Below are 27,930 nucleotides of genomic sequence, written 5' to 3'. Positions count from 1 at the left end.
CAATGCTGGAGGAACGCAGCAGGTCAGACAGCATCCATGGAAATGAACAAACAGTCGATGTTTTGGGCCGAGACCCTTCTTCAGGACAGGAAAAGAAGAGGGAAGGTGCCTGAATAAAAAGGTTAGAGGGGAGCATTCATCAACACAAGCAGCTGAAAATACATTTTTCATTTCAGGAATCTGTGAACAAGTACAGCAGCACACACATCTGTACATGCCTTTTAGGCTGTGACAGTTGGTGACAAATGGACTTGTATTTTGGTGTCAGGTTCTCACATCCAGGACAGAGTGACAAAGTCATCTCCAACTACTCTCAGCAAGGTGAAAAAATGCTGCGAAGTTTCAACAGTGGGCTTAGATCTTCAACTGTGTTACTTAAGCATGATTTGACAATCTCAGCTCAGGAAAAAATCTTAACGCAACCACTGAGGGAAGTGAAAAATTTCATCAGCCTTACCTTTAAATGAATATAATCATCAGAGAGCTCCGACCGTTTAACTAATGGCCCTTCGACAGGACCGAACTGTGTACGTTTTGGAATGCGCCTCTTAGAGAAAATTCCACCAGCAAACCGATTGATGTACAGAATAAGCGGCAGGCTGGCCCTGGCCCTGCTCAGGACAGGCCGATTGGGAATACAGTGCAGAGTACCATGCTTGGGGCATGCACCGGGGTGTGCAGTGTTACAATCCTCACACCCTGCAGTAAAGAACAGCAGAAAATAACAGACGCTTTCTTTCTAACTGTAACACTTTATTCTGCACTCTTATTGTTTTACCTTGTACTATCACAATGCACTGTTGTAATAAATTGATTTGCATGCAAGGCAAGATTTTCACTGTACGTCAATACGAAATAATAAACCAAACCTAATCAACTTCATTTATGTTTTTTTTATTTTAAAGTGAAGATGCTCTCAGTCGTGCTGCCATCTAATAAATAGCATCCAGTAAGAAGTGTTACACCAGAAAAGTATCAAAATACTGATGTTTGAATTTCTTCCAAATGGATAGCGAATATGTTTTTCCATAGAGGTACAGTCACTGCCTCACAGCACCAAAGACCTGAGTTCAATCCTGACCTCAGGTGCTGTCTATGCGGAGTTTGCCCGTTCACCCGATATCCACGAGTTTTCTCCGGGTGCTGTTTCCTCTCATGTATCCCAAAGATGTGCTTGTTGGTGGGTTAACAGGCCACTATACATTGCCCCTAATGGGTAGATGAGTGGTAGAATCTGAAAGTGTTGATAAGAAGGCGGGGAGAGTAAAAATCAATATAGGATTAGGCTAAATGGAGGGAGGGCTGGTGCTCAGTCTGGCTTCAGTGGGCCGAAGGGCCTGTTTCTGTGCTGTATTGCCATGTGAATGTGTGATTACACAACTCAACTTACATAAATCACATGGATTAAAGGGCCGAAGAGGACCCGGCTCCCAATCCTCCATATCAGATGAGTCCGCATCCTCCTCTTCCTCGTCTTCATCTTCATCCTCCTCTGTGTCCAGGTCATGTTCAGCTGTGTCCAATGTGTCTGGTGTTTGCTGCACAGAGTTACTGACCTCAGTTACCTGAGGAATACCATGATTTAGTGTGGACAAATGTGACTAAGAAGACAAAACAGATTCAATTTACTAGAATTCGTGTTAGCAACAAACCAACATCTTCACTCTGCTGAATATCAATCACATTGAAATAGAAAACAGGAGCATATAATCATACAGCAGAGAAACAGGCCAGTCGACCAACTCATCCACACTGATAAAGTGGGCATACATCTGCATTAATCGCAGTAGCGGTTACTTTAAAATAAACTAAAAACCGCTGAGAGACTAAGCCAGGAGATCAGCACTGTATGATGTGCTTCCAAAGTAACAAAATTCCAAAATCGGAAAAAATACATTCGATCCTTTCTTATGAAACCAGCAAAGATGAACAATCTCGTAGCAATAAAAAAAACTAACGAGACTAAATTAGCGATAGCGTTCAAATTAGCGCAATAACAAAATTAGCGATCGAATTAACGCATTTAAGGCGAAATTAGCGATCTAATTAGCATTCCAATGACATCTCAATTAGCGGTCTCAATTAGCGCAACTAAGCAGGTGAACTAACTTAGCATAACTAATTAGCGAACAGCATATTTCAGTGCACTAATAGCAATCAAATAGCGATCATACAGCAAACTAATTGTAATCGAATAACGGCCCATGTATTATTCGGCATGGGTTATGCTCTCTCCAATAGACCAAACTAAACTAAACATGGATATGTCACTATACTCATTTGCTTCTACTACAACCCACGTGACAGAGAATAGATACATGGCTCCTACATCCCAGCCCCTTAATTATTACACTATAGCAATTACAAATGCATACTACTAAAATAGGATACATGAAATTTTCAATGACAAACATCTCAACATTTATACAAATGCCCTCTTTCTTCTTCCTGCCAAGTCATTTAGCAGTCATCTAGGCCAGAGGTTACCAGTACAGAGTGATCTTTACCACCACTCTCTGTCAAGTCAAAGTCATGAAGTTTCTAGGGCTGAAGCCCCTCAAACCTCTGCCTCCTGTAGAAGACAGATCTTGGTTAGAGGCCTGCCCAGAAAGCTGGTCTTGGTCTTGATGCTTACCTGCTGCATAAATCCTCTTCTGTCTGGAAAGACTTGAATGACTCTTCACATGATCTACGAGTTTCAAGGTGTTGTGTTGTCAACAATAAGCATAATATCTCCTGGCAGGAAACTGCAATTTATACCTCATCATTTCTGACACTCCTGTAGCTGTGGTAAATACTCCTTGACACACTGTTTCCAAAACAAGTTTGACATGTATTGGGCTTGCTTCCATCTACAATGAGCATAAATATCTTCCTTTTGCAACTCTCCTGGTGGTAAGGATGGTGAGGTCTTCAGTACCAAACAGGTGGTTAGATGTTAGTGCTTCCAAATCATTGGGGTTGGATGATACTTTTGTAATCTGACGACTATAGAGAAAAGCCTCTACTTCACAAAGAACTGCGTGGAAACCCTCTTTGTCAAGATTCTGTACCTTCATGGTGGAACTGAGAACCTTTCACACAGACTTGTTCAATCTCTCCCATGTTCCTTCATGATGTGAACCAACCAGTGGTTAAAATTCCAGTTCATTCCTTTTTGAAGAAGGACATCACAGAATTGTGAATGATTCCACTTCTCAATGGCTTCTCACAACTCACGCTCAAAATCCAAAGTTCGTCATATTAATAGAGTGCAGTTTACGAACCTGTCCTTGACCTGCTATAAAGCATCAAAATGCATGAAGAAAGGAATCTGTGTCTAAAAAAGACGCCTCTTCAACATGAACAGCTCAAAGAGCTAGAAAGGTAAATATGACCCCATACCTCTTCACTGTACTCCTTCTACTCTTCACCTCTAAAAGGTCCAAAGTAATTCACTCCTACATGTGTAAGTGAAGGTTCATCTGGAGAGACTCTGTCTGGAGGTAGATCTACCATGCGCTGGCACCCTGGAGCTGTGTGCAACCATCAACAAACAACAAACTGAGACACGATTCTTCTTATAGCTGTACTAGCACTAGGAATCCAATATTTTTAGCACTACCTGGATAATATGGTTACGGCCACCATCTCCCACCTCTTGATGTAGATGCCTCCGAATGATGTCAGAGATCTAAAGATTCTTCACTGAGAGACAACCGTGGCCAATCTGACCTTTGGCTTTTTCAATCTCTTTCTCCAAAGAATATCCTTGTTGTTCTTCATCCAAGTCAAACTGAGCAAAAGCTATGTTCAATTGCTTGCTCTTCTGACTAAGAAACAAGGCCACTTAAATCTAAGAATAGAGGCCACTGTCTTTCTCAAACAGTCCAAGGCGAGAATTTCCAAGCTGAAAATTGTAAATACTTCTGGGTCCAATTGCGGCGTTCTGCATATTCGTAGATAACCAAGTCTCAGTGTAGCAAACAAGTGAGAAATTTCTCATCTACCTCTGATACAGCAGGCTTGCCCTCATATCATTAAATTTATTCTTCAGTGACGGCACATTCATCAACAAGATTCTGGGTAGTGGAGGCCTCATCCCTCTGCGTTCCAACCTGGCTTGGATTCCCCCGCTCCTTCCACACTTTCGGCCATGGCGATGAGCCTTAAAGTTGCTGTGCCTGACTGGTCCGGGTTCTTTAGTCGATCGTGAGATCTGAAGATCATTGGATTTAGAATTCCAGTGTTAAGAAGAAATTTACATGCTGTAGATTTCAGCGAAAATAATTCAAAAGTATACTTAAGATGAAATTTTAAACAATTTTCTGCAGCCTCCAAAAACTCGCTGATGATCGCCAGTGCCATCTTGTAGAATCTTCTTTTCAGATAGCACTACCAGACTCAAAATTCCTGAAGGATCAAAGGAGGATCTAACCGTGGAGAGGATTCCCCCTTCTGGTGAGTGGTTTATCTAGGATCGGGATCTTAAACTTGTAAGTATCAGACTGAAAGCACATTTGCACACCCAGTATTCTGTCCACTGAAGGTATATCTTGATCCAAATCCTTTCGCTCTTTACTCTTCAGGTATCACAACTAGCACACTTTGTCTGTGGCTTATCGACTTTGAGGTCGAAAGCAGCCTTTAGCACAAATGGATACAAGGTCATGATAGAGAGAGACAGCTTCTTTCTCAGAGGACGCTGACACAAGGCAGCCATCAACATTGAAGCAATGCAAAACTTTATTCACTGTCTCATAGCTAACTGCTCTTCATTGCCTTCTGCAAATTTCCAAAAAGCAGAATTGGCACATCTCAGTGATAAGGTTACTCCAAAGAGATGTACCACCATTATAAAGTCCACCATATCTTGGCTGAGACCACCATCAGGCTACCAGAGAAACTTCAGCAGGTCTCCATTTTCCTTTGGTACTTTAACCTGATGAAATGTTGATTCAATATCTGCCATGATCTGGTTCTTTTCTGAATCTGGTTATGACTCCAAACATTGAGCTAGTAAGGACAGGTACCTATAAAAGCTGATCATTCAGTGATATTCTCTGAAAGCGCTCCACAATCAAACACAACAAGGTTTCCCTTTTCAGGGGTGGTAAACACCTTGATGTGGAACATACCAGACTTCCCATCACTGCGTTCCAGATTGTCTGCTAGCACTCTTTCAGCATAACCTTTGGAGATGACATCCTTCCTGAAAGCTGTGTAGTCAGTATGAAATGACAAATCCTTCTTAAACCTCTTCCTTACATTTAGAGCATCTTCCTATTATTTGACATGTTAACCTTCTTCTTTCTCAAACGCAAACTAATCTGGCAGTGGCCATTCACCAGTTTTGCAGAATTCATAACCAGCTACATGAACTTGTGGTCTGCTCTTGACAAACCAGGTTATTCATCCTGTTTACATTCAGGGAAGTCTGCCTTGAACTGCCGTTGTCAAAGCTCATCGAAGTTCAAAACTAAGTTCCTGTTAATTATCACCTCTGGCTGAGCACACTCTTCCATCACCATTCTCTCCTTTCAGTGGTCCATTCACAGTCCAGCCCAACATTGTTCTGATTGCTTAGGGTCCATTATTAACACCTGTGAATCACTTGCAATGGCTCCATTGCTTAAGGCACATTTGTTCCAATCAGCAGTTTAATTTCTGAACCAATCTCTGGCAAATGGACATGTTTCCAGTGAGACCATCCCTGTAAAAACCCTGTGACATAGAATGTTCCCTTTGTGAACACACCATCTAAACCAGCCGCTTCCAATCCTGAAACAATGCAGATACTCAATCTTCTCTTGACCCATGTTGTGTAAAAGAATGCTTGTCCTTTTTCCAATGAGGTTGGGCTTCTTTGTGAGGCTTCCTTGACCTAGGAAAGCACAAGTAACTGTTGTCTTGTTACCCTTCTTAGACTTCACTTGTACTGCAATTATGGGAAGTTTACAATCATGATCACCAGCCCCTGTAAGGCAATTCGATATCAGGGCACTACTCACTGCTGTGTCTGATTCTTTCAGAGCCTGTTTTGATTCTGCACCCTTTTCGTTAGAGTGAATATGAAGCATGCTGGAATACTTGCCACTGCATATCTTGCAGAAAACATCCTAGCTGATGTCTCCTGCACACAAACAGCCAAAGCACACACCATTTTCTTTTAGGCAGTCAATCTTCTCACTATGAGCCCATCTCTCCAGCTGAGGGCATGAATCCAATGTACGTTCACCCTCACTGAACAAACACTTTTTAGCTGACGAGACCATTCCCCTTCCATTAGTTTTATGTTCAGTTTTAGATTTACTTCTCACAGTGGCCACAGTAGCGGCAAAGCTGCTTCCTTTAGCCTTAGAATGAAATTGTGACTTAGTTTTGTTCACACTTTTGCTAATTGCAATTGATGTAGCAGCCTGTATATTCCCAAACACCAGGTGTGTAGCAATCTTTATTTGCCTTTCAATAAAATCAACAATGTCAGTGAAAGTAATATTACAGTTGTGCCTTTGGTTCACAGACCACCGTTCTCCACTTATCCCTAAGCATATAAGACAATTTCTTTACGACAATTGACATATAAGCAAGTGTGTCCAGTTCATGCATCTACCACACTTCTTCCACGGCACTGGAACAGTCTCTGAGAAAAAGACTGTAGTTTTGAAGAGTTACTTCAGATTTGATAGGTACCCAAGAAAGATCCTTTTGCATGTGGGCAGGTGCAATTTTCTGTTCATTACCAAAATATTCCTGCAGTAAAGCCCTTTCTGAGGGTTGATATGCTGGCAACTTCTGACAAGTTCTCTAGGGTGACCTCTAGTGTACTGTTCAAGGAAATAGAGCCAATCACTATTGCTGTCAGTCTTGCCTTCAACATGATTTTCAAAAGCTCTCTCATGAATGCATGATACCGTAATGGATTTCCATCAAAGACTTAACTCTCTCCTTTAGGCAAAGATGAAATGTGTTGTTGTGTCAATAAAGTTGTTACTTCTGCTTCCTCATAATATCAATAATACTGTTTTGACCTCTATTGTCTCAAACAAGTGTTTCTATGCTGTAAATAAATGTCCCCATGAGCACTTCAAGCTGTTGGATATGGCAGAGGTTCAAAGTGCCTCCTTGGTGCAGGCTGAGAGTGAACACCCTGAACCACCTCTTGCGGTTTTGTTCATGTTTCACAGACACTTGAGGAACAACTGCATCAATATTGACATTGAATGTGTTTAGTTTTCTTTGTGCCTTTTCAATAAAGGAACTCATACCATAGGACTGTCCTGCTGGAGCACCTTTAGCACTCACCTCACTTGAAGCCCTTAACATTTCAACTTTGGCCATCTGTGCGGCAATTTCTTCCTGCAACTTAAGCCGCTCCTTCCTTTTCCACAGCTGTTCCTCTTGCTTTTCCAGTGCAAGTCTGTTCTTCAATAATAGTTGCTGTGCAATTAATGTAGCTAAATCATACTCAATAAGTTATTAGATACAAAAGGTGCTCTGCCTGCAACAAAACATTAAGCACTGACATTTGACACACCGTTGCTCAGGTCTACATAATCCTTCATGCCCTCTGCTAATATGCATAGTCAAAGCATGCCTTGGAATTTGAGAAACATGGTCTGATGAAAGGTGAGATGTATTCACTTGTTGCAGCAACTTGACCTTCAATGGAATATATTTGGGTCAACCATTGTTTTATATCCTCTATGAGTGCACTACTAAGGCATTAATATTTGAAAAACATTGTTTGTTTTTCCAACTCGGCCTTGGGAAGTGATGAGATCAACATGTGATGTTGCTTAGCAACAGCTTCATAGAAAATAGTCAAGTCCTCAAGATAAGATTGCACTTGTAAGGCACTTTTCTTATTTCCCATAAGACCCTTAATTGATGGTATTAAAGCTCTAATTTTGTTCACGTTCACATTTGTTTTATATTCCTTTTGAAGACTTTCGATTCTACCCTCTAAAGCTTTCGAAGTAGGTTTACTTTCTCTTTTGCCAGCCCCAATGTGAGGGTTGATGATGCCAGTTGCATGCTTCTAGTCACTCATGTTCTTGTTTCTAGTTGCGGCACTCGCAATTAACTCTTTGTTTGCCACAGCACCAGCGATATTCCGTTCAATAAACATAGGCAACAAACAAACTGTCTGCACATCCACAGTGCTTAAACCAGACCAAATAAGCGGCCATCAATTCAAATGTTGACAACCGGAATATTTCAGCAGTACAATATAACAAAGTGACGAACCCCTAGGCAAACACCACATGATGGAGCAATAGTCCACAATGGACAGGCAGCGCTGACTATTCAAAACTGTGTTCAAATTACAAACACACAGCATGAATCAACAAAAGCTCACAGATAATCCTACCGCAAGTTGCTCCTGTTTCCAACGTTTTATTCTCAGTGTTGCAATTCCAATTTCGCCAACGGGTCCAAGGCATTCCTTTGTCAGAGACTGACGTTCATTTGGTACAACTACTTTTTGTTGACAAATGTAGTGGTTACTTTAAAACAAACCAAAAACAGCTGAGAGACTAAGCCAGGAGATTGACACTATATGACGTGCTTCCAAAATAATGAAGTTCCAAAATCGAACATCCAGCAAAGATGATCTTATAGCAATAAAACTAACAAAACTAAATTAGAGATATAACATTCAAATCAGCGAAGTTACGAAGTTAGCGGCCAAACTAACATATTGAAGTGAAGTTAGCGATCCAGTTAGCGTTCCATTAATGTCCCAATTTGTGTAATTATGTGGTCAAACTAACTTAGCATAACTAATAAGTGAACAGCATATTTAAGTGTATTAATAGTGATTGAATAGCAGTCAACAAAAATATCATTCTCCATGGTTCAACCCCTCTCTACTACACTAAACTACTAAGCGTGAATACGTAACTATACTGATTTGTTTCGACCACGTCCCAACCTGCGTGACAAAAGCAGCACATACAGAATGCTGGAGGAACTCAGCAGGCCAGGCAGCAGTTATGGAAAAGAGTAAACAGTCGACGCTACAGTCCAAGACCCTTCATTGGAACTGGAAAAAAAAAAGAGAAGAAAGACGTCTTCTCATTTTTTTCCTCTCTCTAGTCTTGTTGAAGGGTCTCAGCCCGAAACGTCGACTGTCTACTCTTTCCCATAGATTTTGCCTGGACTGCTGGGTTCCTCCAGCATTCTGTATGTGTTGCTTCAAGTTCTTGCCTTGACGCTCCTCAGATGCTGAAAGTGTGTCAGCTTCAAATGTGCCCTCAGGCAGTGCATACCAGGTACTCACCACTCTCTGGATGAAGTTCCTTACCTTAAATCGACATCCACCAGTTTTATCTGAAATGGGGAAGAGTTTTCTGGATTCCACCTGATCTTCTCCTCTCAATTGTATATACCTCAATCATGTCCTCTCTGTACCACCTCTGATTCATGAAGAACAGACCCAGCTTTTCCAATTTCTCATTAGAACTAAAACAAACACTCCATCCCTGGCAACATCCCACTGAATCTTCTTTACCCTCTTTCCAGCCCAATCAAATCCTTCCTATATCTTGGCAACTAGAGATGCACAATGTACTCTAATTGAAGTCTACCAAGGCTTTATAATGTTGGAGCATAACTACCCTACATCTGTCCTCATTGCCCCAAATAATGAAGGCCAAAATCCTATCGGCCTTCCTAATCTTATTGACAACCTCTGCTGGTACCTATAAGGATCTATGGACTTGTACTCCAAAGTTCCTTTGGTCCTAAATTCACTTTCATGGTGTTTGTCCCAGCTCATTCAGTGCTGCCAAAATGCATCATCTCATATTTGTTTGGATAAGACTCCATCTACCATTTATCAGCCATTTCACCAACTCATCGATATCTCTCTGTCGCTATAGACTACCCTCCACATAATCAACAACTCCACCAACCTCAATATCATTCATAAACTTATTGATCTTGCCTCACAAATCTGCAAAGTTCAAATTATCAAAGTATGTATATGTTATCATATACTACCTTGAGATTCATTTTCTCACAGGCATTCACAGGAAAAATGCATAAGAGTTCTTCAAAAAGTTATACATGAAAGATAAAGCTGTACTATACATTACAAACAACAAGGGTCCCAAAACTGATCCACCTGGGACACCACTAGTCACAAGCATCCAATTGTACAAACAACCTTTGACTATCACTCTCTGTCTCCTATTGCCAAGCTAATTTTGGATCCAGTTTACCAATTTGGATCCCATGGCCCTTAACTGTTTGAATCTGTCTCCCATGCAGGACCTTCTCATGCCCTGTCCTCATGGATACAAAGAATTCAATCAAACTGGTTAGGCAAGATCTGTCCTTGACAAAGCCACTTCAGCTTTCCACATATTCACTGATCTTGACGCTCAGTATCTGGTATCACACTTGCGTCCAGTGAAGGTTTGACCACTCTTAACACTGTCCATTCACACAATGGTCACTCTGCTCAAACCCCACATCTTTTTATTGGCACTAGTTAACTAATAACCCAAGCAATCTCCCACTCCACAGAGAAGTCCTGACATGCGCTGCTCATTTTTTGCATGCATCTTTAATTGCGATTTGATGTCATCCTCTCTATTACAATATTATATGAAGGCATGTAGAATTTGTATCCTCCAAAATATCAAGTATTATTGGATACTTAACTCCCATTTTTTAAAAATCACTATGCAGCCTTGTCTCCATTGCTATAATCTCATTTTACCTGATTACATCTATTTGTGCTATTAATTTGTTCATCTTATTAAAATGCTTTGTGAATTTCAATATTAAACTTTCAGATTAATCTTATTGATTATTTTAAGACAATGTAAACATTTTACTTTGTGTTTATAAAACTATCTGTTTTACTGGCACCTACTGCTTCCCTGGACACGTTTGAATATTCTGCCCCTTCCTGAAATGATTTGATTATTCTTCCCTAATCATCATTCTGCTCTGCTTCGTTGTCCTCTCTACCATTCTAGATTTTGCCTTCACTATAATACACCTTCCTTATTTAGTGCCTTGTTTATTCTCAATCTCAGTTAAAAACTTTTGTTCATCATCTGTATTCTGCTCTAGATATTACCTTAACTTTTTTCCTTCTACACTTGATGGTAGCTACAGGTTTTTGACAGAAGTGGATGGTCAGTGTGTTTAGGATTATATCTGACAATGATTGAACTTCTGCTGAACTGAAGACTATTTTACCTGAGAATTGTTTTCCACCGGTATTGGCTGCTGGGTCTCAGTCACACTGCCAAGAACTGCCAGATTGGCACCAGATACATTCTGGCTGGTGGGCAAAAGAACTGTTACCTGGAAAGAAAGAAAGTTTGTCAGAGCAGATAAGGACCTTTATTTATCCATTTTACCCCTTTTTTTAAAAATATTTTATTGTCACCTGGAAGAGATCCTTTAAAAATGACACATTGCTCATATTAAATATCACTGGTTTGAAGTTTGCCCTCAACTGCAAGCTATATTATTCCCTGTTCAGAAAGATGGATCCCTTTCCAATTAGATGAAATGTAAAGATTTGCAAATGTTTCGTTCAGTTTACTCCAAATTTTTCATGGAAACAAAACAGCTACCTACATCAACCATCTGAATCAGTTCCAGAGGAAGATTTTTTTTTAAAAATGCATTCTTTGAAATCCGAAATAAAAATATAAAATGCTGCAAGCACAGAGTCCGCTGGGTAGCATCTATGGAAATGTAAACAGAATTAACGTTTTAGACTAAAGACCCTTCAACAGAATTTTTTCCAGTATTTTCTAGTTTCCCCTTGGTGAGAGGAAACCAGGTTGGTTCTGGGAGAGTTGAGGCTCCTTTAATCCAAACATGGAAGGGATATTATTCCAGCTGTTATTTAACACACACAGAACCTGAGGGGTAATCAAGATAAAGCCGAGAAAGTGAAAGATAATAAATACACAAAAGTAGTAACAAGGATAACAGCAGTACAAAAAGTACCTGCAAATTATAAACAGTCAAAATAGATGCTTGATGAGCTCCATTCTAAGGCCAAGGGTTACCTGCTCTTAGAAAAGATCTTGGAACATCAACTCTGTTGCTGGTTTGTACCACCATCATTTTGTCCTGGAGTTACAGTTTTAATGTAATTAGTGTACCTGATTAAACCAATCAACATATCTTAAATCTGACAAGGATCTAATGCTTTCCCAGCGAATATGATGAATAAACTCTTTTCTGGCTTCTAGCCGGGTGTGGGTATCGATGACAAACTCTGCCATCTTCATCCCTGATAAAATGCAGATTAATCAAGGATGGTGAGCAAGGCTTTGTTGAATCTTTTGAGATAGTAATAGGAAGGTTTTACAAGCGCATCACAACTGACATGGATCTAGGCAAAGTGTGTGACACCCTCACATGGCAGACTGACCAGAATAGTAATTGCTTTTGGATGAAAAGGGAAAATGGCAAGCTAAATCCAAAACTGGCTCAGTGGCAGAAGCATATTTTAATGATTGCATTTGTCTCTGTAGGCCCAGTGTTAACTTGCAATATTTATCAATGTTTTAAGCTTCTTGATTGCGTCAAAGTCCAACTGTCCTCTTTTGCCTGATCCCAACAGTTGGCCCAAACCACAGCCTCTGTATTGTTGTCACCTCTTGCCAAATGTCCTTTCAGGGAATCTCAGCAAATAAACTATTGTTTGCATCTGTTGCATTTATTATGATTATGGCTGATCATCCAACTCAGAACCCCACCCCAGCCTTCCCTCCATACCCCCTGACCCCCGCAGCCACAAGGGCCATATCTAACTCCCTCTTAAATATAGCCAATGAACTGGCCTCAACTGTTTCCTGTGGCAGAGAATTCCACAGATTCACCACTCTCTGTGTGAAGAAGTTTTTCCTAATCTCGGTCCTAAAAGGCTTCCCCTCTATCCTCAAACTGTGGCCCCTCGTTCTGGACTTCCCCAACATCGGGAACAATCTTCCTGCATCTAGCCTGTCCAATCCCTTTAGGATTTTATACGTTTCAATCAGATCCCCCCTCAATCTTCTAAATTCCAACGAGTACAGGCCCAGTTCATCCAGTCTTTCTTCATATGAAAGTCCTGCCATCCCAGGAATCAATCTGGTGAACCTTCTTTGTACTCCCTCTATGGCAAGGATGTCTTTCCTCAGATTAGGGGACCAAAACTGCACACAATACTCCAGGTGTGGTCTCACCAAGGCCTTGTACAACTGCAGTAGTACCTCCCTGCTCCTGTACTCGAATCCTCTCGCTATAAATGCCAGCATACCATTCGCCTTTTTCACCACCTGCTGTACCTGCATGCCCACTTTCAATGACTGGTATATAATGACACCCAGGTCTCGTTGCACCTCCCTTTTTCCTAATCGGCCACCATTCAGATAATAATCTGTTTTCCTATTTTTGCCACCAAAATGGATAACTTCACATTTATCCACATTAAATTGCATCTGCCATGAATTTGCCCACTCACCCAACCTATCCAAGTCACACTGCATCCTCTTAGCATCCTCCTCACAGCTAACACTGCCACCCAGCTTCGTGTCATCCGCAAACTTGGAGATGCTGCATTTAATTCCCTCATCCAAGTCATTAATATATATTGTGAACAACTGGGGTCCCAGCACTGAGCCTTGCGGTACCCCACTAGTCACCGCCTGCCATTCTGAAAAGGTCCCGTTTATTCCCACTCTTTGCTTCCTGTCTGCTAACCAATTTTCCACCCACACCAATACCTTACCCCCAATACCGTGTGCTTTAAGTTTGCACACTAATCTCCTGTGTGGGACCTTGTCAAAAGCCTTTTGAAAATCCAAATATACCACATCCACTGGTTCTCCCCTATCCACTCTACTAGTTACATCCTCAAAATCACCCCTATATTCTGAGGCTGTGTCCTCTGGTCTTAGACTCCCCCACTGTAAGAAAGATCCTCTCCACATCCACCTGTAATGCCCTAGTTCATTTTTTTTTTTAACTGTTATGCTGTATGTATTTCATTTTGTGCTATATGCATTTCATTTGGCAGTTCTGTAAGAGCAGCTTGATCCATTATCAGCTTGTTTGGGTTATTGTTGAAGATAAAAGATGAAGAGAAATGCACGCCATCCAATTGGGATGGTCAGATTAAGGGGAGGTTTCTCGGGTGAGGTACACCAAGGTTCGGTTTGGGACTTTTGCTCGCGAGGAGATGAAGAGGGAAGACGCAGGAGAGAGGAGGTTGTAGGATTCGACCCGGAGCTAGACTGTGATTTGACGAAGCCTGGGGTAAGATCAATCGAGCATCGGTGACTTGGAGAAACTGTAAACTCCAACTTGTGTACACTAGACTGTTTCATTAAAATGGGCCCTTTTCTTTTTTCGTTCTTTTCTTTAGTAACCCTTTAGTCAAATTGAGAATCGTACTCTGTTATTCCTGTGACTCTAATTTGTAACAGGGTAGCAAATTACACAGCATCTACACAAAACAGGGGTTTGGGGTGGGAGAGCGCCTCAATCTCACGAGTTTGGCAGGGCCAGAAGTTGTTTTCCCTAGACTTACACAGCCAAGGAAACCAGGGGGTTTCACACCCTATCAAGAGCATTCACCATTCGATAGGTTTCAACGACGCCACTCCTCATTCTTCTGAATTCCAGTGAGTACAGGTCCAGAGCCATCAAGCGCTCTTCATATGACAAGCCTTTCAATCCCAGTATCACATTCGTGAACCTCCTTTAAACCCTCTCCAATGTTCGCACATCCTTTGAGATAAGTGGCCCAAAATTGCTCACAATACTCCAAATGAGACCTCGCCAGTGCTTTACAAAGCCTCAACATTACAGCCTTGCTTTTGTATTCTAGTCCTCTTGAAATGAATGCGAACATCACATTTGCCTTCTAAAACACCAACTCAACCAGCAAATTAACCTTAATCCTGCACAAGGGCTTCCAAGTCCCTTTGCACCTGAGATTTTCTCTCCATTTAGAAAACAGTCTACATTTTTATTTCTTCTCCCAAACTGCATGACCATACATTTTCCAACACCGTATTCCATCTGCCACTTCTTTGCCCATTCTCCGAATCTGTCCAAGTCCTCCTGTAGCCACTGTAATTCCTCAAAACTACCCACCCCTTTACTCATCTTCATATCTTCTACAAACTTTGCCACAAAGCTATCAACTCTGTCATCCAAATCATTGCCATTTAACATAAAAAGCAGTCACAACACAGACGCCTATGGAACACCACTAGTCACCAGCAGCCAACCAGAAAAGGCTCCCTCTTCTCCAAGTTTTTGCCTCCTGCCAAACAGCCAAAACCCTATCCATGCTAGTATCGTTCCTGTAATACCATGGGCTCTTAACTTATTAAGCAGCCTCCTGTGGCACCTTGTCAAAAGCCTTCTGAAATTCCAAGTGCCCAACATCCACTGATTCCCCTTTGTCTATCCTGCCTGTTATTTCTTCAAATAAATTCCAACTCATCTGTCAGGCATGATTTTCCCTTGAGGAAACAATGCTGACTACAGCCTACTTTATCATGTGCTTCCAAGTACACTGAAACCACATCCTTAACAATTGACTCCAACATCCCAACTACTGAGGTCAGACGAACTGGTCTTTAATTTCCTTACTCTGTCTCTCTCCCTTCTTGAAGAGTGGATGACATTTGCGATTTTCCATTCCTCCAAAACCATGCCAGAATCAACTGATTCTTGAAAGATCATTACTAATGCCTCCACAATCTCTTCAGCCACCTCTTTCAGAACCCTGGGGTGTACACTATCTGATCCAGGTGATTTATATACCTCCGGACCTTTCAGTTTGGGGTTGAGCATCATATATGGAGGTAGGGGGTGTGTGGACTGTTGAGAATATGAGCCTCAGTCAAATTCTGAAACCATTACTATATATTTTAATTTGCATTGGCTGGAACTAGAATGAACAGCAAAATGAGGGCATAAAAATTGACAGTGGCAAATGTAAACTGCTGCACAATACTGTAGCAGTGTGCTACACACAGCGCTAAAATAACCACACGTAGTCGGTGAGTTAGAGTTGTGATGAAAGAGATTTATTCAAACTTCGCCGCCTGCTTTAAAGCCTTCCCGTTCCCGCCCTCCCTGGGCAGGACTGCTGTGCGGAATGCATATTCCCAGACCCTTTCCGCGCACGGGATATTCCCCCCTGCTGGTGAAGATGGCCTGGCGCCCTTTTTGGGGCCAGCACACGCCGGTTCGTGTGTGCTAGAAAGTGGGTCGCCACATAACCCACCGCTCCCCCCCCCCCCCAGAACCGGCGATACCTCCCCCAAAGTCCACAGTCTGGATCGGCCTCTGTTTGGGAGGTCTGCCCCTGCGCCGCGGTGCCTGAGCCTGGACCGGCTGCGCCAAGTCCACATGGGCCGGTTTGAGTCGGTCCACCGTGAAAACCTCCTCTCTTCTCCCAATGTCCAGCACGAACGTGGACCCGTTGTTCCTGATCACCTTAAACGGCCCCTCGTAGGGCCGCTATAGCGGTGCCCGGTGTCCGCCCCGTCGTACAAAAAGAAACTTACAGTTCTGCAAGTCTTTGGGTACGCAGGTCAGGCTCTGTCCGTGTTGTGAAGTCGGTATGGGGGCCAGGTTACCAAGCCTCTCACGTAGTCTGTCCAGGACTGCTGCGGGTTCTTCCTCTTGCCCCCTTGGGGCTGGTATGAACTCTCCTTGGACGACCAGGGGCGCGCCGTACACCAACTCAGCCGATGAGGTGTGCAGATCCTCCATGGGTGCCGTGCGGATTCCAAGCAGGACCCAGGGAAGTTCATCCACCCAGTTAGGCCCTTCCAGGCGGGCCATGAGAGCTGACTTCAGGTGACGGTGGAAACTCTCCACTAGTCCGTTCGACTGTGGGTGGTAGGCAGTTCTGTGGTGTAGCTGCGATCCTAAAAGGCTGGCCATAACTGACTACAGGCTGGAGGTGAACTGGGCGCCCCGTCGGAGGTAATGTGGGCTGGTACCCCGAAGCATGCCACCCAGGTTGTGATCAGTGCTCGGGAGCAGGATTCGGAGGTGGTGTCGGTGAGCGGGACTGCCTCTGGCCATCTGATGAACCAGTCTATCATAGTTAGGAGGTACCGCGCTCCGCGTGACACTGGCAGGGGCCCCACGATATCCACATGAATGTGGTCGAACCTCCGGTGGGTGGGTTCGAACTGCTGCGGCGGAGCCTTGGTGTGCCGCTGCACCTTGGCCGTTTGGCATTGCATGCACGTTTTGGTCCATTCACTGACCTGTTTACGAAGTCCATGATGCCACACGAACCTGTTGGAGACCAGCCAGATGGCTGTCCTGATGGAGGGGTGTGCTAAGTTGTGAATGGATTCGAAAACCCACCGGTGCCAGGCTGCTGGGACGACGGGGCAGGGTGGGCCGGTAGCTACGTCACATAGTAGGGTCCTCTCACCTGGGCCTACGGGGAGGTCTTGAAGCTGCAAACTGGAGACTGCAGTCCTGTAACTAGGGATCTCATCGTCTGCCCGCTGTGCCTCCAGCAGTGCTGCATAGTCCACCCCCTTGTACAGGGCCTGTATGGTCGGTCTGGAAAGTGCGTCCGCCACGACATTGTCCTTTCCCGAGACATGCCGAATGTCCATCGTGTACTCGGAGATGTAGGACAGATGTCGTTGCTGGTGGGACGACCAGGGGTCGGACACTTTCATGAACGCAAAGGTAAGCGGTTTGTGGTCGTGAACGCAGTGAAGGGCCTACCTTCTAAGAAGTATCTGAAATGCCCGATTGCCAGGTATAGTGCCAATAGCTCCCGGTCGAAAGCACTGTATTTGAGTTCAGGTGGTCGTAGGTGTTTGCTGAAGGACGCCAGGGGTTGCCAGCGACCCTCGATGAGTTGTTCCAGCACTCCACCGACTGCTGTGTTGGATGCGTCCACCGTGAGGGCAGTAGGAACGTCCGCTCTGGGGTGCACTAGCATCACGGCGTTTGCCAAGGCTTCTTTGGTTTTAACGAAAGTGGTTGCGGCCTCTTCGTTCCAGGTAATGTCCTTGTCCTTACCCGATATCAGAGTGAGCAGGGGGTGCATGGTTCGGGCTGCTGAGGGGAGGAAACAGTGGTAGAAATTCACCATACCCACAAATTCCTGCAGGCCTTTGATTGTGTTGGGTCGGGGGAAGTGGCGGACCACGTCTACCCTGGCGGGCAGAGGGGTTGCCCCGTCCTTGGTAGTCCTGTGGCCCAGGAAGTCAATGGTGTCGAGTCCGAACTGGCATTTGGCCGGGTTGATTGTAAGGCCAAATTCGCTCAGGCGGGAGTACAGCTGGCGGAGGTGGGACAGATGCTCCTGACGACTACTGCTGGCTATGAGGATGTCGTCCAAATAGATGAATGCAAAGTCCAGGTCGCGTCCCACCGCGTCTATTGGCCGCTGGAAAGTCTGTGCAGCATTCTTCAGGCCGAACGGCATTCGGAGGAATTCGAGAAGTCCGAACAGGGTGATGAGTGCTGTTTTGGGGATGTCGTCCGGATGTACCGGGATTTGATGGTATCCCCGGATGAGGTCTACCTTAGAATAGATCCTTACGCCGTGTAGGTTTGCTGCGAAGTCTTGAATGTGCGGCACAGGGTAGTGGTCTGGCGTTGTAGCCTCGTTCAGTCTGCGGTAGTCACCGCATGGTCTCCAGCCCCCCCGTTGCCTTGGGCACCATGTGCGGGGGGGGGGAGGCCCATGGGCTGTTGGACCGTCGTATGATCCCCAATTCCTCCATCTTCTTGAACTCCTCCTTCGCCAGTCGGAGCTTGTCCGGGGGAAGCCTTCGAGCACGGGCGTGGAGGGGTGGTCCCTGGGTCGGGATGTGGTGAAGTGCTCCGTGTCTGGGCATGGCTGCCGTGAACTGCAGTGTCAGTACTGATGGGAAATCCGCCAGGACTGATGGGAAATCCGCCAGGACTCTGGTGAATTCGTTGTCGGACAGCGTGAAGGAGTCCAGGTGTGGGGCTGGCAACTGTGCTTCACCCAGGGAGAACGTTTGAAAAGTCTTGGCGTGGACTAATCGCTTCCCTTGCAGGTCGACCAGCAGGCTGTGGGCTCGTAGAAAATCCGCCCCCAGGAATGGTTGGGCCACGGCGGCCAGTGTGAAGTCCCACGTGAACCGGCTGGAGCTGAACTGTAGCTGCACCGTGCGGGTGCCGTAGGTTTGTAATTGTGCTGCCATTTGTGGCCCTCAGGGTGGGTCCCAGTTCTCTGTTGCGGGCGTTGTAACTCGTTGGAGGTAAGACACTGATCTCCGCTCCGGTGTCGACCAAAAAGCGGTGTCCCAACTGCTTGTCCCAGACATACAGGAGGCTGTCCTGATGGCCAGCCGCCATAGCCAGGCCCTGGCGTTTCCCGGGAATTTGCAGGGTGGTCTACAGCGGCGGGCCTCTGTGCCCCACCACTGGTGGTAGAAGCACCATTGTTCGTTGGGCTCCTCACTCCCATCGCCCGGTTTTGTAGGCTCTGCTGCCGGGCCTGGTCTGGTCTGTCGTTGGGCACGCGGCTTGGTGATCTGTGCGACGGACGCCCCTCTCTCTTTCCTGGTATTCCACAGCACATCTGCCCGGGCTGCCACCTCCCAGGGGTTGCTGAAATCTGCGTCGGACAGCAGCAGGCATATGTCCTCGGGCAGTTGCTCTAGGAACGCCTGCTCAAACGTGAGGCAGGGTTTGTGTCCTTCAGCCAGGGCGAGCATCTCGTTCATTAATGCCGATGGCAGCCTGTCTCCCAAACCATCCAGGTGCATTAAGCGGCGTGCTCGTTCGCGCCGTGAGAGTCCAAAAGTCCTTCTGAGCAGGGCTTTGAATGCTGTGTATTTGCCGTCCTCCAGGGGCAACTGTATAAACTTCTCAACTTGTGCAGCTGTCTCCTGGTCGAGGGAGCTCAGCATGTAGTAGTAGCGAGTGGACTCCGAGGTTATCTGCCGAATATGGAATTGTGCTTCTGCTTGTTCGAACCACAGAAAGGGTTGCAGTGTCCAAAAGCTTGGCAGTTTTAACGAAACTGCGTGAACAGATGCGGCTTCGGTCATCTCTGGTCCAAATATCGTTTGGACCGTCGGGGTCACTAATTGTAGAGGTGTGCTACACACAGCGCTAAGATAACCACACATAGTCGGTGAGTTAGAGTTGTGATGAAAGAGATTTACTTAAACTTCGCGGCCTGCTTTAAAGCCTTCCCATTCCCACCCTCCCTGGGCGGGACTGCTGTGGGGAATGCATATTCCCAGACCCTTTCCGCGCGTGGGATTTTCTCCCTGCTGGTGAAGATGGCCTGGTGCCCTTTCTGGGGCCAGCGCGCACCGGTTCATGTGTGCTAGAAAGTGGGTCGCCACAATACATCACAGTTGTGAACTGTCAATGTTGCCTGTTACCAAAATACTAATGCGAGTTGTTCCTGTATTTGCTAATTACATTGGCATAAAGTGGCATGTACTGTATGTGAGAACCCAAAGACTCTTAAGGACCCCCAACATCAATGTTAAGGAACCAAAATAAAAATAATGGCTGTGATTCAAACAATAAGACGATGCCAAAGCAATTTAAGGAAATTAAAGACTTGCACATATTTCAAAGTTCTGAACTGATGTATGTGAACACGTAGGCTGAGCTACAATCCCAAGATTTTTTTTTATGTTGAATGTGGAAGAGAGATGCAGGAGGCCTTCACTGTCTGTTAAAGTATACACTACAGGAAGATTACTCCACCATCCTGTACTAAAAGTTGAGGTAAGTCATCAGCTATCACCCTGTTCTAATGTACAGTGTAGACAGAGCTCCATTATCCTGCCCAAATCTCAGGGTACAGAGGGATCTCTTCACCAGTCTGCTCTAAAGCAACACACACACACACACACACACACACACACACACACACACACACACACACACAGTACAAGTAATTACAAAATGCACATGGATGCTTTCACCATCCTTTCTGAACATGCGATGCACAAAAAGCTTGCTATCGAAAAAGATTCATTTAGTTTAATGCAGAGCAATGACCAGAATACCCTTGATACCTGCTGAGTGGTTGTGTCCTGTTGGATATATGCTACTTGGGACTGATCGGTGAAAACAGCCTGGAAAAAAAAACAGGAGTTACAAGACTGTTTACTGTTACCGATCACAATTAAACAGATCTCTTATTCCCCGAAGTCCCCTGAACCTGCTCCCAGAGGAAGTAGTCCCAGGATAACAAAAACATGCATTTATTGAGCACTATTAATGTTGTACTAACTTTCTAAATGATCCACAGGAATGTTATCAGACAACTTTTGACATAGAGCTCCGAACAAGGATGTGATGAGCTGCAGGCATAAAATCTGATCCCAGACTTACAGAAATGCCATTAATTGCTGTCACAGACACAAGTTTAATGATATTACACAAGAAAAGATGGCCTTTACTGCAGAACAAATCCACCTGCATCAAATATTTACATCTCACAACTCAAGGTAAAACGGTTACTTGTTTGCACTTCCACAGAAATGTAATTCTAGTTTTCCCATTTTACAATCAACCTAAAATGTGGATACAATGTGCAGGTAAGTGAGTAGCCAACCAAAAATCGTAATCATTGACGGGCAGAGTGCTCCATCCATCACCATCCCATGGCTCAGACTGCTTTATACTAACCTTGTCAGCCAGATTTGGTCTTTAGGAACCTGAGGGAACATTCACTTGTCACACAACCCCAGGCTCAAAAGATAGCACCAGCAACCAATGCAACTAATGGTGACATCCTGCAGACAGTTCATGAAACAACTACTTCTTTTAAATATACATCTACTACCAATCCGTGTGCAATTGGAGTTTGTAATTTACATTTTGATAATGTGTTTTTGGACCAACTGAGCAATCTGGCACTGCTGCTGTCTCACTTCAGCGTAGTTAAGAGCGAGATTGGGAATGGCGTAGTGTGAACCCATGATTGGCTCCAATTCTCAACCAACTCGCCAATTAAAGCGTCGAGCAAGATTGAAATCAATGAAAAGAGCAGAAGGTGAGCAGGTGTTCGGTGCCATCAGCCTGCATTTGACCAGCAAGAAAGTCTGAAATCAACGAGGACGAGAGCAAAAGGTGAGTGGGTGTTCGGCACCATCTGCCTGCACTTGACTAGTCTTCCCTCTCCCTCTCTGCTGCCAGAGAAAGGTCTTGGGTCTTGGGCAAGGTTTGATCATTGCGGTTTGTGGATTGGACTCGTTTTTAGGACTCTGAAGTTCATGTTATGTATGTTTCTGATTTCTGGTTCCTCATTTTTTAATTATTGTTATTTTGCGCGATTTTGACTGAGCGGACTAACTCTGTGGCCTGCAGTCAAGAAACAACACACAGAGCTAAATTGATCTGAACTGAACTAAACTGAACATTTCTAGATTGTTTCAAGGACTCTACAGTTTGACGTTTAACATTGTGTGTTATTCGCTCATTTTTTGCCATTTATGCAATTTGGTTTGTGTTTTTGCGCATTGGGTGTTTGATGTTTTCTTTGAAAGGGTTCCATGCTGTTTCTTTGTTTCATGGCTGTCTGTGGGAAGATGAATCTCAGGGTTGTATACTGCATACATACTTTGATAATAACTGTACTTTAAAATGCACCTTGAACTGTCATCTCCCAGCTTACCTGTGTCCCATCAGCCTGATGAATATACACCAGGGTATGTTCTGCCCCATCCACTGAAGTGTAGGATGTTCCATCTGCTGCATAAACCACTTGTTGAGGTGGTCGATCCTGTTCATCTGTGTAAACAATCTGAGCAACAGCACTGTTTTCTGGAACAAAATGTACCTGAGGAACAAAAATGCCAGGTCAAGAAACCTTGGGACAAAGGAAATCCCAAATTATCACAGAACTAAAACCACTTATTCAAATATCCTCCTTTTGAGGAACTGTGAGCTCTTTGGTTTTAAAGTGGTAAACATTAAAAAGGAATATCAGAGGTGTTAAAATCTTGACATTCACCCTTTTGGTTCAGATTTTGCCACATGAATTGCATAATGCATCCTTTATTCACATTATCTCCCATATTCTCACTACAATGGTTAGCATTTCCAAAGAGGAAGGCGATAGGAAAGGCACATGAAAGCTAGCAACATGGAGTGATGAGAGTGATGAATGAGGAGTCTTACATCCTCCTCCAAATAAACTTATTTACAAAAACTCTTCTCTGAATGACAGCTGGGGATGACATCATGCATCACTGGAAAAGGCTGTTCAAAGCCAAATCCTTCATAAACCAATCACAGCAACAAAATATACACACAAGAAATTCTGCAGATGCTGAAAATCCAAAGCAACATACACAGATCGCCAGAGGAACTCATCTAAATAAACTTCCGAAGGGACTCAACAGGTCAGGCAGCATCTGAGAAGGGAAATGGACAGTCGGTGTTTCAGGTCAACACCCTTCATATGGAGCTGAGAGAAAGGGGTGGAGTATATAATATTAGTATTATTAATTAGATTGATATGTGCTGGATACTTTGATCCCATTCAGAACTGAGTTATCACTTACAATGTGCCTCTACAGCAGGGTTCCCAATCTTTTGTATGCCATGGACCCCTACCACCAACTGAGGGGGTCTGTGGATCTCAGTTTGGAGGGAACCCCTGCTCAACTGTGTGTCTGGTGCCTGTGTGCATTCAGAGAAACACTGGGCTGTAGGAGCAGGCCACCATTCAACTCTCTGAGCCTGCTTTGCCATTCAGTGTGATCGCAGCTGATCATCTAAACCCTGCTCTAGCTTTCTCCCCATATCCCTTTACCCCTCTGGCCCTGGAACAATCTGGTGAATCTTCCCTGAACTCCCTCCACAGAATGAACATCTTTGCTCAGAAAAAGAAACCAAAACTGAACACAGTGTTCAAGATAAAATTGCAAGGCATTCCTGATCCTATATTGTATCCTCTTGTTATGAGGGCCAGCATACATTTTAACTTCCTTATCAGCTATTACAACCAGACGCTTATTTCACAAGGACACCCAGGTCTCATAGCAACTCTGGAGACTCAAAATGCTGGAATGTGGAGTCATTTTACAGTGCATTATTCAAACACATCCATGGATAGGCGAGGCTGAGAGAGATGCGAGTCAACTGCAAGCAAATTGACTACCTCAAAAAGGCAGCTTTGTTGGAATGGACAAGTTGAGTTGAAGGACCTGTTTCCATACTATGTAACTCTATGACTTTGCAAGGTCTCACTCCTCTCTAATTGTGATCTCCCCAGCCCTAAATCCCCCTCGGTCATGAACTCTCCAAAAATTCTGAGCTGTTGATTCCATCATTGGCAGCTCTACTTCAATGTTAAATCAATAATCTCAGCCATTCCTGCCAAAATCTCTCCTTTCCTTTCCACAGATTCACCATCCTCTCGCTAAAGAAATTCCTCCTCATCTCTGTTCTAAAGGGAAGTATTGTGAAGCTGTGCCCTTTGGTCCTAGGCTCCCCCACTATAGGAAACATCCTCTCCACATCCACTATATCAAGGCCTTTCAATACGAAGGGTGATTGATAAGTTCTTGGCCTAAGGTAGGAGTCAATTTTAGAAAACCTAACACATTTATTTTTCAATATAGTTTAACTTCAAACTTTATGCATAATCACTCAAAAGGTTGACCTGCCGGTGCATGCAACAACAGCTGTATAACTCATCCCCTTCTACCTTAGGCCACGAACTTATCATTCACCCACCTGTGGACCCTTTCTGGAGGTCCAAGATCTGTACGCTCCACGACCACTGGACTAAGTGTGTAAATGTAGGAGGGGACTATGTTGAAAAATAAATGTGCTAGGTTTTCTAAAATTGGCTCCTTCTACCTTAGGCCACGAACTTATCAATCACCCCTCACATGATTAAATGAGATTCTCCCTCATGTTTCTAAACTCCAGTGAGTACAGGCCCAGAGCCATCAAACACTCCTCATCCTCGTGACCTTGTCTGAACCCTCTCCAATGTCAGCACGTCTTAGATTCGGGGCCTAAAATTTCTCATCATATACCAAGTGCGGTCTGACCAATGCCTCATAAAGCCTCAGTACCATATTCCAGGTGGACAAAACATTAATAGAGGAAGTACAAGAGAGACCAACTGCATTTCATACATGTAAATAATCCTGGTGCAGATGGAATGGATTCTAAGATGCTGAGGAAAGGAAGGGAGGAAACTGCAGAGGTTCTGACCATAATCCTCTAAATATCTGTTCATTTTGGGGAACTACCCTACGAATGTTTCACTTCTGTTCAATGAAGAGTGCAAGGATAAAGTAGTAACCAGTGATCACTCAGGTTAACTTCTGCAGTGGGTAAAATTCTGGAAATGATAATCAGAGCAAGCATGGCCGTGCTGTTTGATTAGAGAAAGCCAGCATAGATTTGTGAAAGGAAAATTGTGTCTAACTAACCTGATGAGTGTTTTGATGACATAAGAAAGGGCCTATCGAAGGAAATGATGCTCATGTGATATAGATGGATTTCCAAAATAGCACTTGATAAAAGTGGAGTGAAGCAGCATGGACAGAAAACTGACTAAAGTATAGGAAAGAGTGGTAGTTTAAGGTTTCTGTTTGAACTAGAGGGAAGTGTACAGTGAAGTTCCCCATGAGTCAGCATACATACCACTTGCTTTTGTAATATATAATAATAATTTGGACTTGAGTATACAGAATATACAAAAGACTTCCAAGTTTAGAGGTGGAAGAACTGTGTCTTAAGAGACAATATAAATCAGAGGGAACAATTCTAAAAGCATTGAGAGAATAGAGATCTGGAGGTGCACGTGCACAGTTCATTGAAAGTGGCACATCCAGCTAAAGAAGTAGTTAAAGAAAGGATAGAAATCTTACAAGTCAAAGCATTGAGTACAAAAACAAGGAAGTTGTGTTGCATCTTTATACAACACTGGTTTAGCCACAGCTGGAGTAATGTATTCGCTCTAGGTACCACACATTAGGAAAGAGGTGAAGACTTTAGAGCAGGTGCAGAAGACATCTATCAAACTGTCTCCAAGGACAAGGTACTTCAGCTACATGGAGAGATTAAAAAACTGAGGTTGTTCTCCTTCAAAGGATGTAATGAGGGATATGATAAAGTTATTTAATATAATAAAGGTTATATATTCAGAAAAGGTTCTCATTGTTTATATTGATCTGTCAGATAATGCAAAACTTGTCAGTATTGTCAACTGTAAGAAAGATAATCAGAGATAGCAGCAGGATATTTACAGGATAATGTTGGCAGACATATGGCAGATGAAGTTTAAAAGTGAGAGGTGATAAATTTCATTATCAAAAATTAGGAGAAACAATTCACAGTTAAAGATACATACTTGTGCATACATACTCCCGAGCCTGTCTGCCTGGGAAGACATAGGCATGCACAGGCATTGAAAATAGCAGAGCAGATTGAGAAAGCAGTTAAGTTGGGTTCCGGTGACGTCATCATTCAGAATGGCAGCTTGAATCAACAGCTCCTCCGGAAAAACACATATTTTGCCCCATTAATCCATCTTCCGAAAATATCCGAGTTGATAAGGGGTGTAAGAATGGGGAAAAAGAATGGAGATTAAAAAAAGCATCACTGCAGAGCCTATGGAAGAGAGAGGTACAGCTCACGGCTCTCCTACACGATGCGCGTGGTGGCGAGGCTGACGTGGGGCCTCATGCAGGCGAAGCAGCAAATATGATAAGGACTCTGGAAGAGATAAAGGAAGTCCAAAAAGATATAAAACAGTAACTCAATAATATAAAGTCAGAGCTCGCCAACGTCAATCAGAAAATAGCGGTGGCAGAGACTCGAATTGAGAAGGTGGAAGACTGCGTGCAAAACATGGAACAGATACTAAATAAGACGATAAAAATATTAAATCAACAGGAAAGTAAATTGCTTGACCAGGAGCAAAGATCGCGATGGAAAAATATCAGGATTTATAATGTTCCCGAAGGAGCGGAGGGATTATCGATGATAGACTTTGTAGAAAAGCTGCTGTGATTGAAATTGAGAGGGTGCATCGTTCACTCATCCCGAGGCTTTCCAGAGACAGAGAAAGTAAACTGCACTCAACAGTACTTACATTCCTTCGATTCAAGAGCAAGGCAGAGATTCTACGAAGGGCCTGGGGTAAGAAGAGGGTTTTTTGGAATGTGAAGTTAATATACTTCAATCATGATTACCCCCCGGCGGTCCTACAGAAACGGAAGGAATATTCCAAAGCAAAATGAATATTAAAGCAAGAAAAGATCAAATTCCAAACCCCGTACCCTGCTAAACTGAGGGTATTTTACCAAGAGGGGATACGACTGTACCAGACAGTGGAAGAGGCGACGACAGACACGAACAGCAGGTGAAACCAAGGGAAAGTCTGGCTGAGCAGTTATCCCGATCTGCTTGGGAAATAGTAAGAGAACCGAGAAAACAGGGGATGGGAAGAGGACCAGAGAAGGAAGAGACTGTCAGTTCTCCGAGGACAGCCCTCACCTCCTCCAGAAGAGCCATAAGGTTTAGCTAACTTTAAAAGTGCTGATAAACTAAATGGAAGCAAAAATAGACGGTGATATACCTAAATCGAAAAATATGTATTATAATGTGGATTTTATATTACTCAATTTTTAAAAATTCATTCATTCATTCCTTTTTCCCCACCTAAAATGATAATACATACATGGGAGGAATACACAGGGAAATCATTTCTGTGTAATGGACATAGATTTTTTTTTACTTACTTTTATAGGTACTGCAACAGGGGCCCTCATCCCACAGGTAGGAGGGGTTATCCCCACGGCTAGACGTTTCTTCTAGCTCAACCTAGGGTCATCTGGAGACCCCAGCCTTGGAATCACACCTTCGTTACCTTTTTTTTTTGTTATTCGCGTTTCTTGGCTCTTATTTGTTCAGGGCGTAGATCGATTAAGTTATATACTGCAAATTTCA

The 27,930-nt window shown here is 43.8% G+C and overlaps 1 protein-coding gene across 1 annotated transcript in view; it reads right to left on the bottom strand.

Annotated features, from left to right (window-relative positions):
- Positions 1 to 27,930, bottom strand: part of prdm10 (PR domain containing 10) — a 134,578-nt gene that overhangs the window by 61,288 nt on the left and 45,360 nt on the right. Inside the window, exons 3-7 of the mRNA XM_063038440.1 lie at positions 22,628 to 22,792; positions 21,024 to 21,083; positions 11,200 to 11,307; positions 1,391 to 1,601; positions 458 to 699 (exon numbers count right to left, since the gene is read on the bottom strand). Of these exons, the coding sequence (XP_062894510.1) occupies positions 458 to 699; positions 1,391 to 1,601; positions 11,200 to 11,307; positions 21,024 to 21,083; positions 22,628 to 22,792 (786 nt within the window). The remainder of the gene's footprint in view (positions 1 to 457; positions 700 to 1,390; positions 1,602 to 11,199; positions 11,308 to 21,023; positions 21,084 to 22,627; positions 22,793 to 27,930) is intronic.

Source organism: Mobula hypostoma, chromosome X2 (genome assembly GCF_963921235.1).
Source record: "Mobula hypostoma chromosome X2, sMobHyp1.1, whole genome shotgun sequence".
NCBI lineage: Eukaryota > Metazoa > Chordata > Chondrichthyes > Myliobatiformes > Myliobatidae > Mobula > Mobula hypostoma.
The sequence above is the reverse complement of the archived record's forward strand: the minus strand, read 5'-3'. Positions and strand labels throughout refer to the sequence as shown.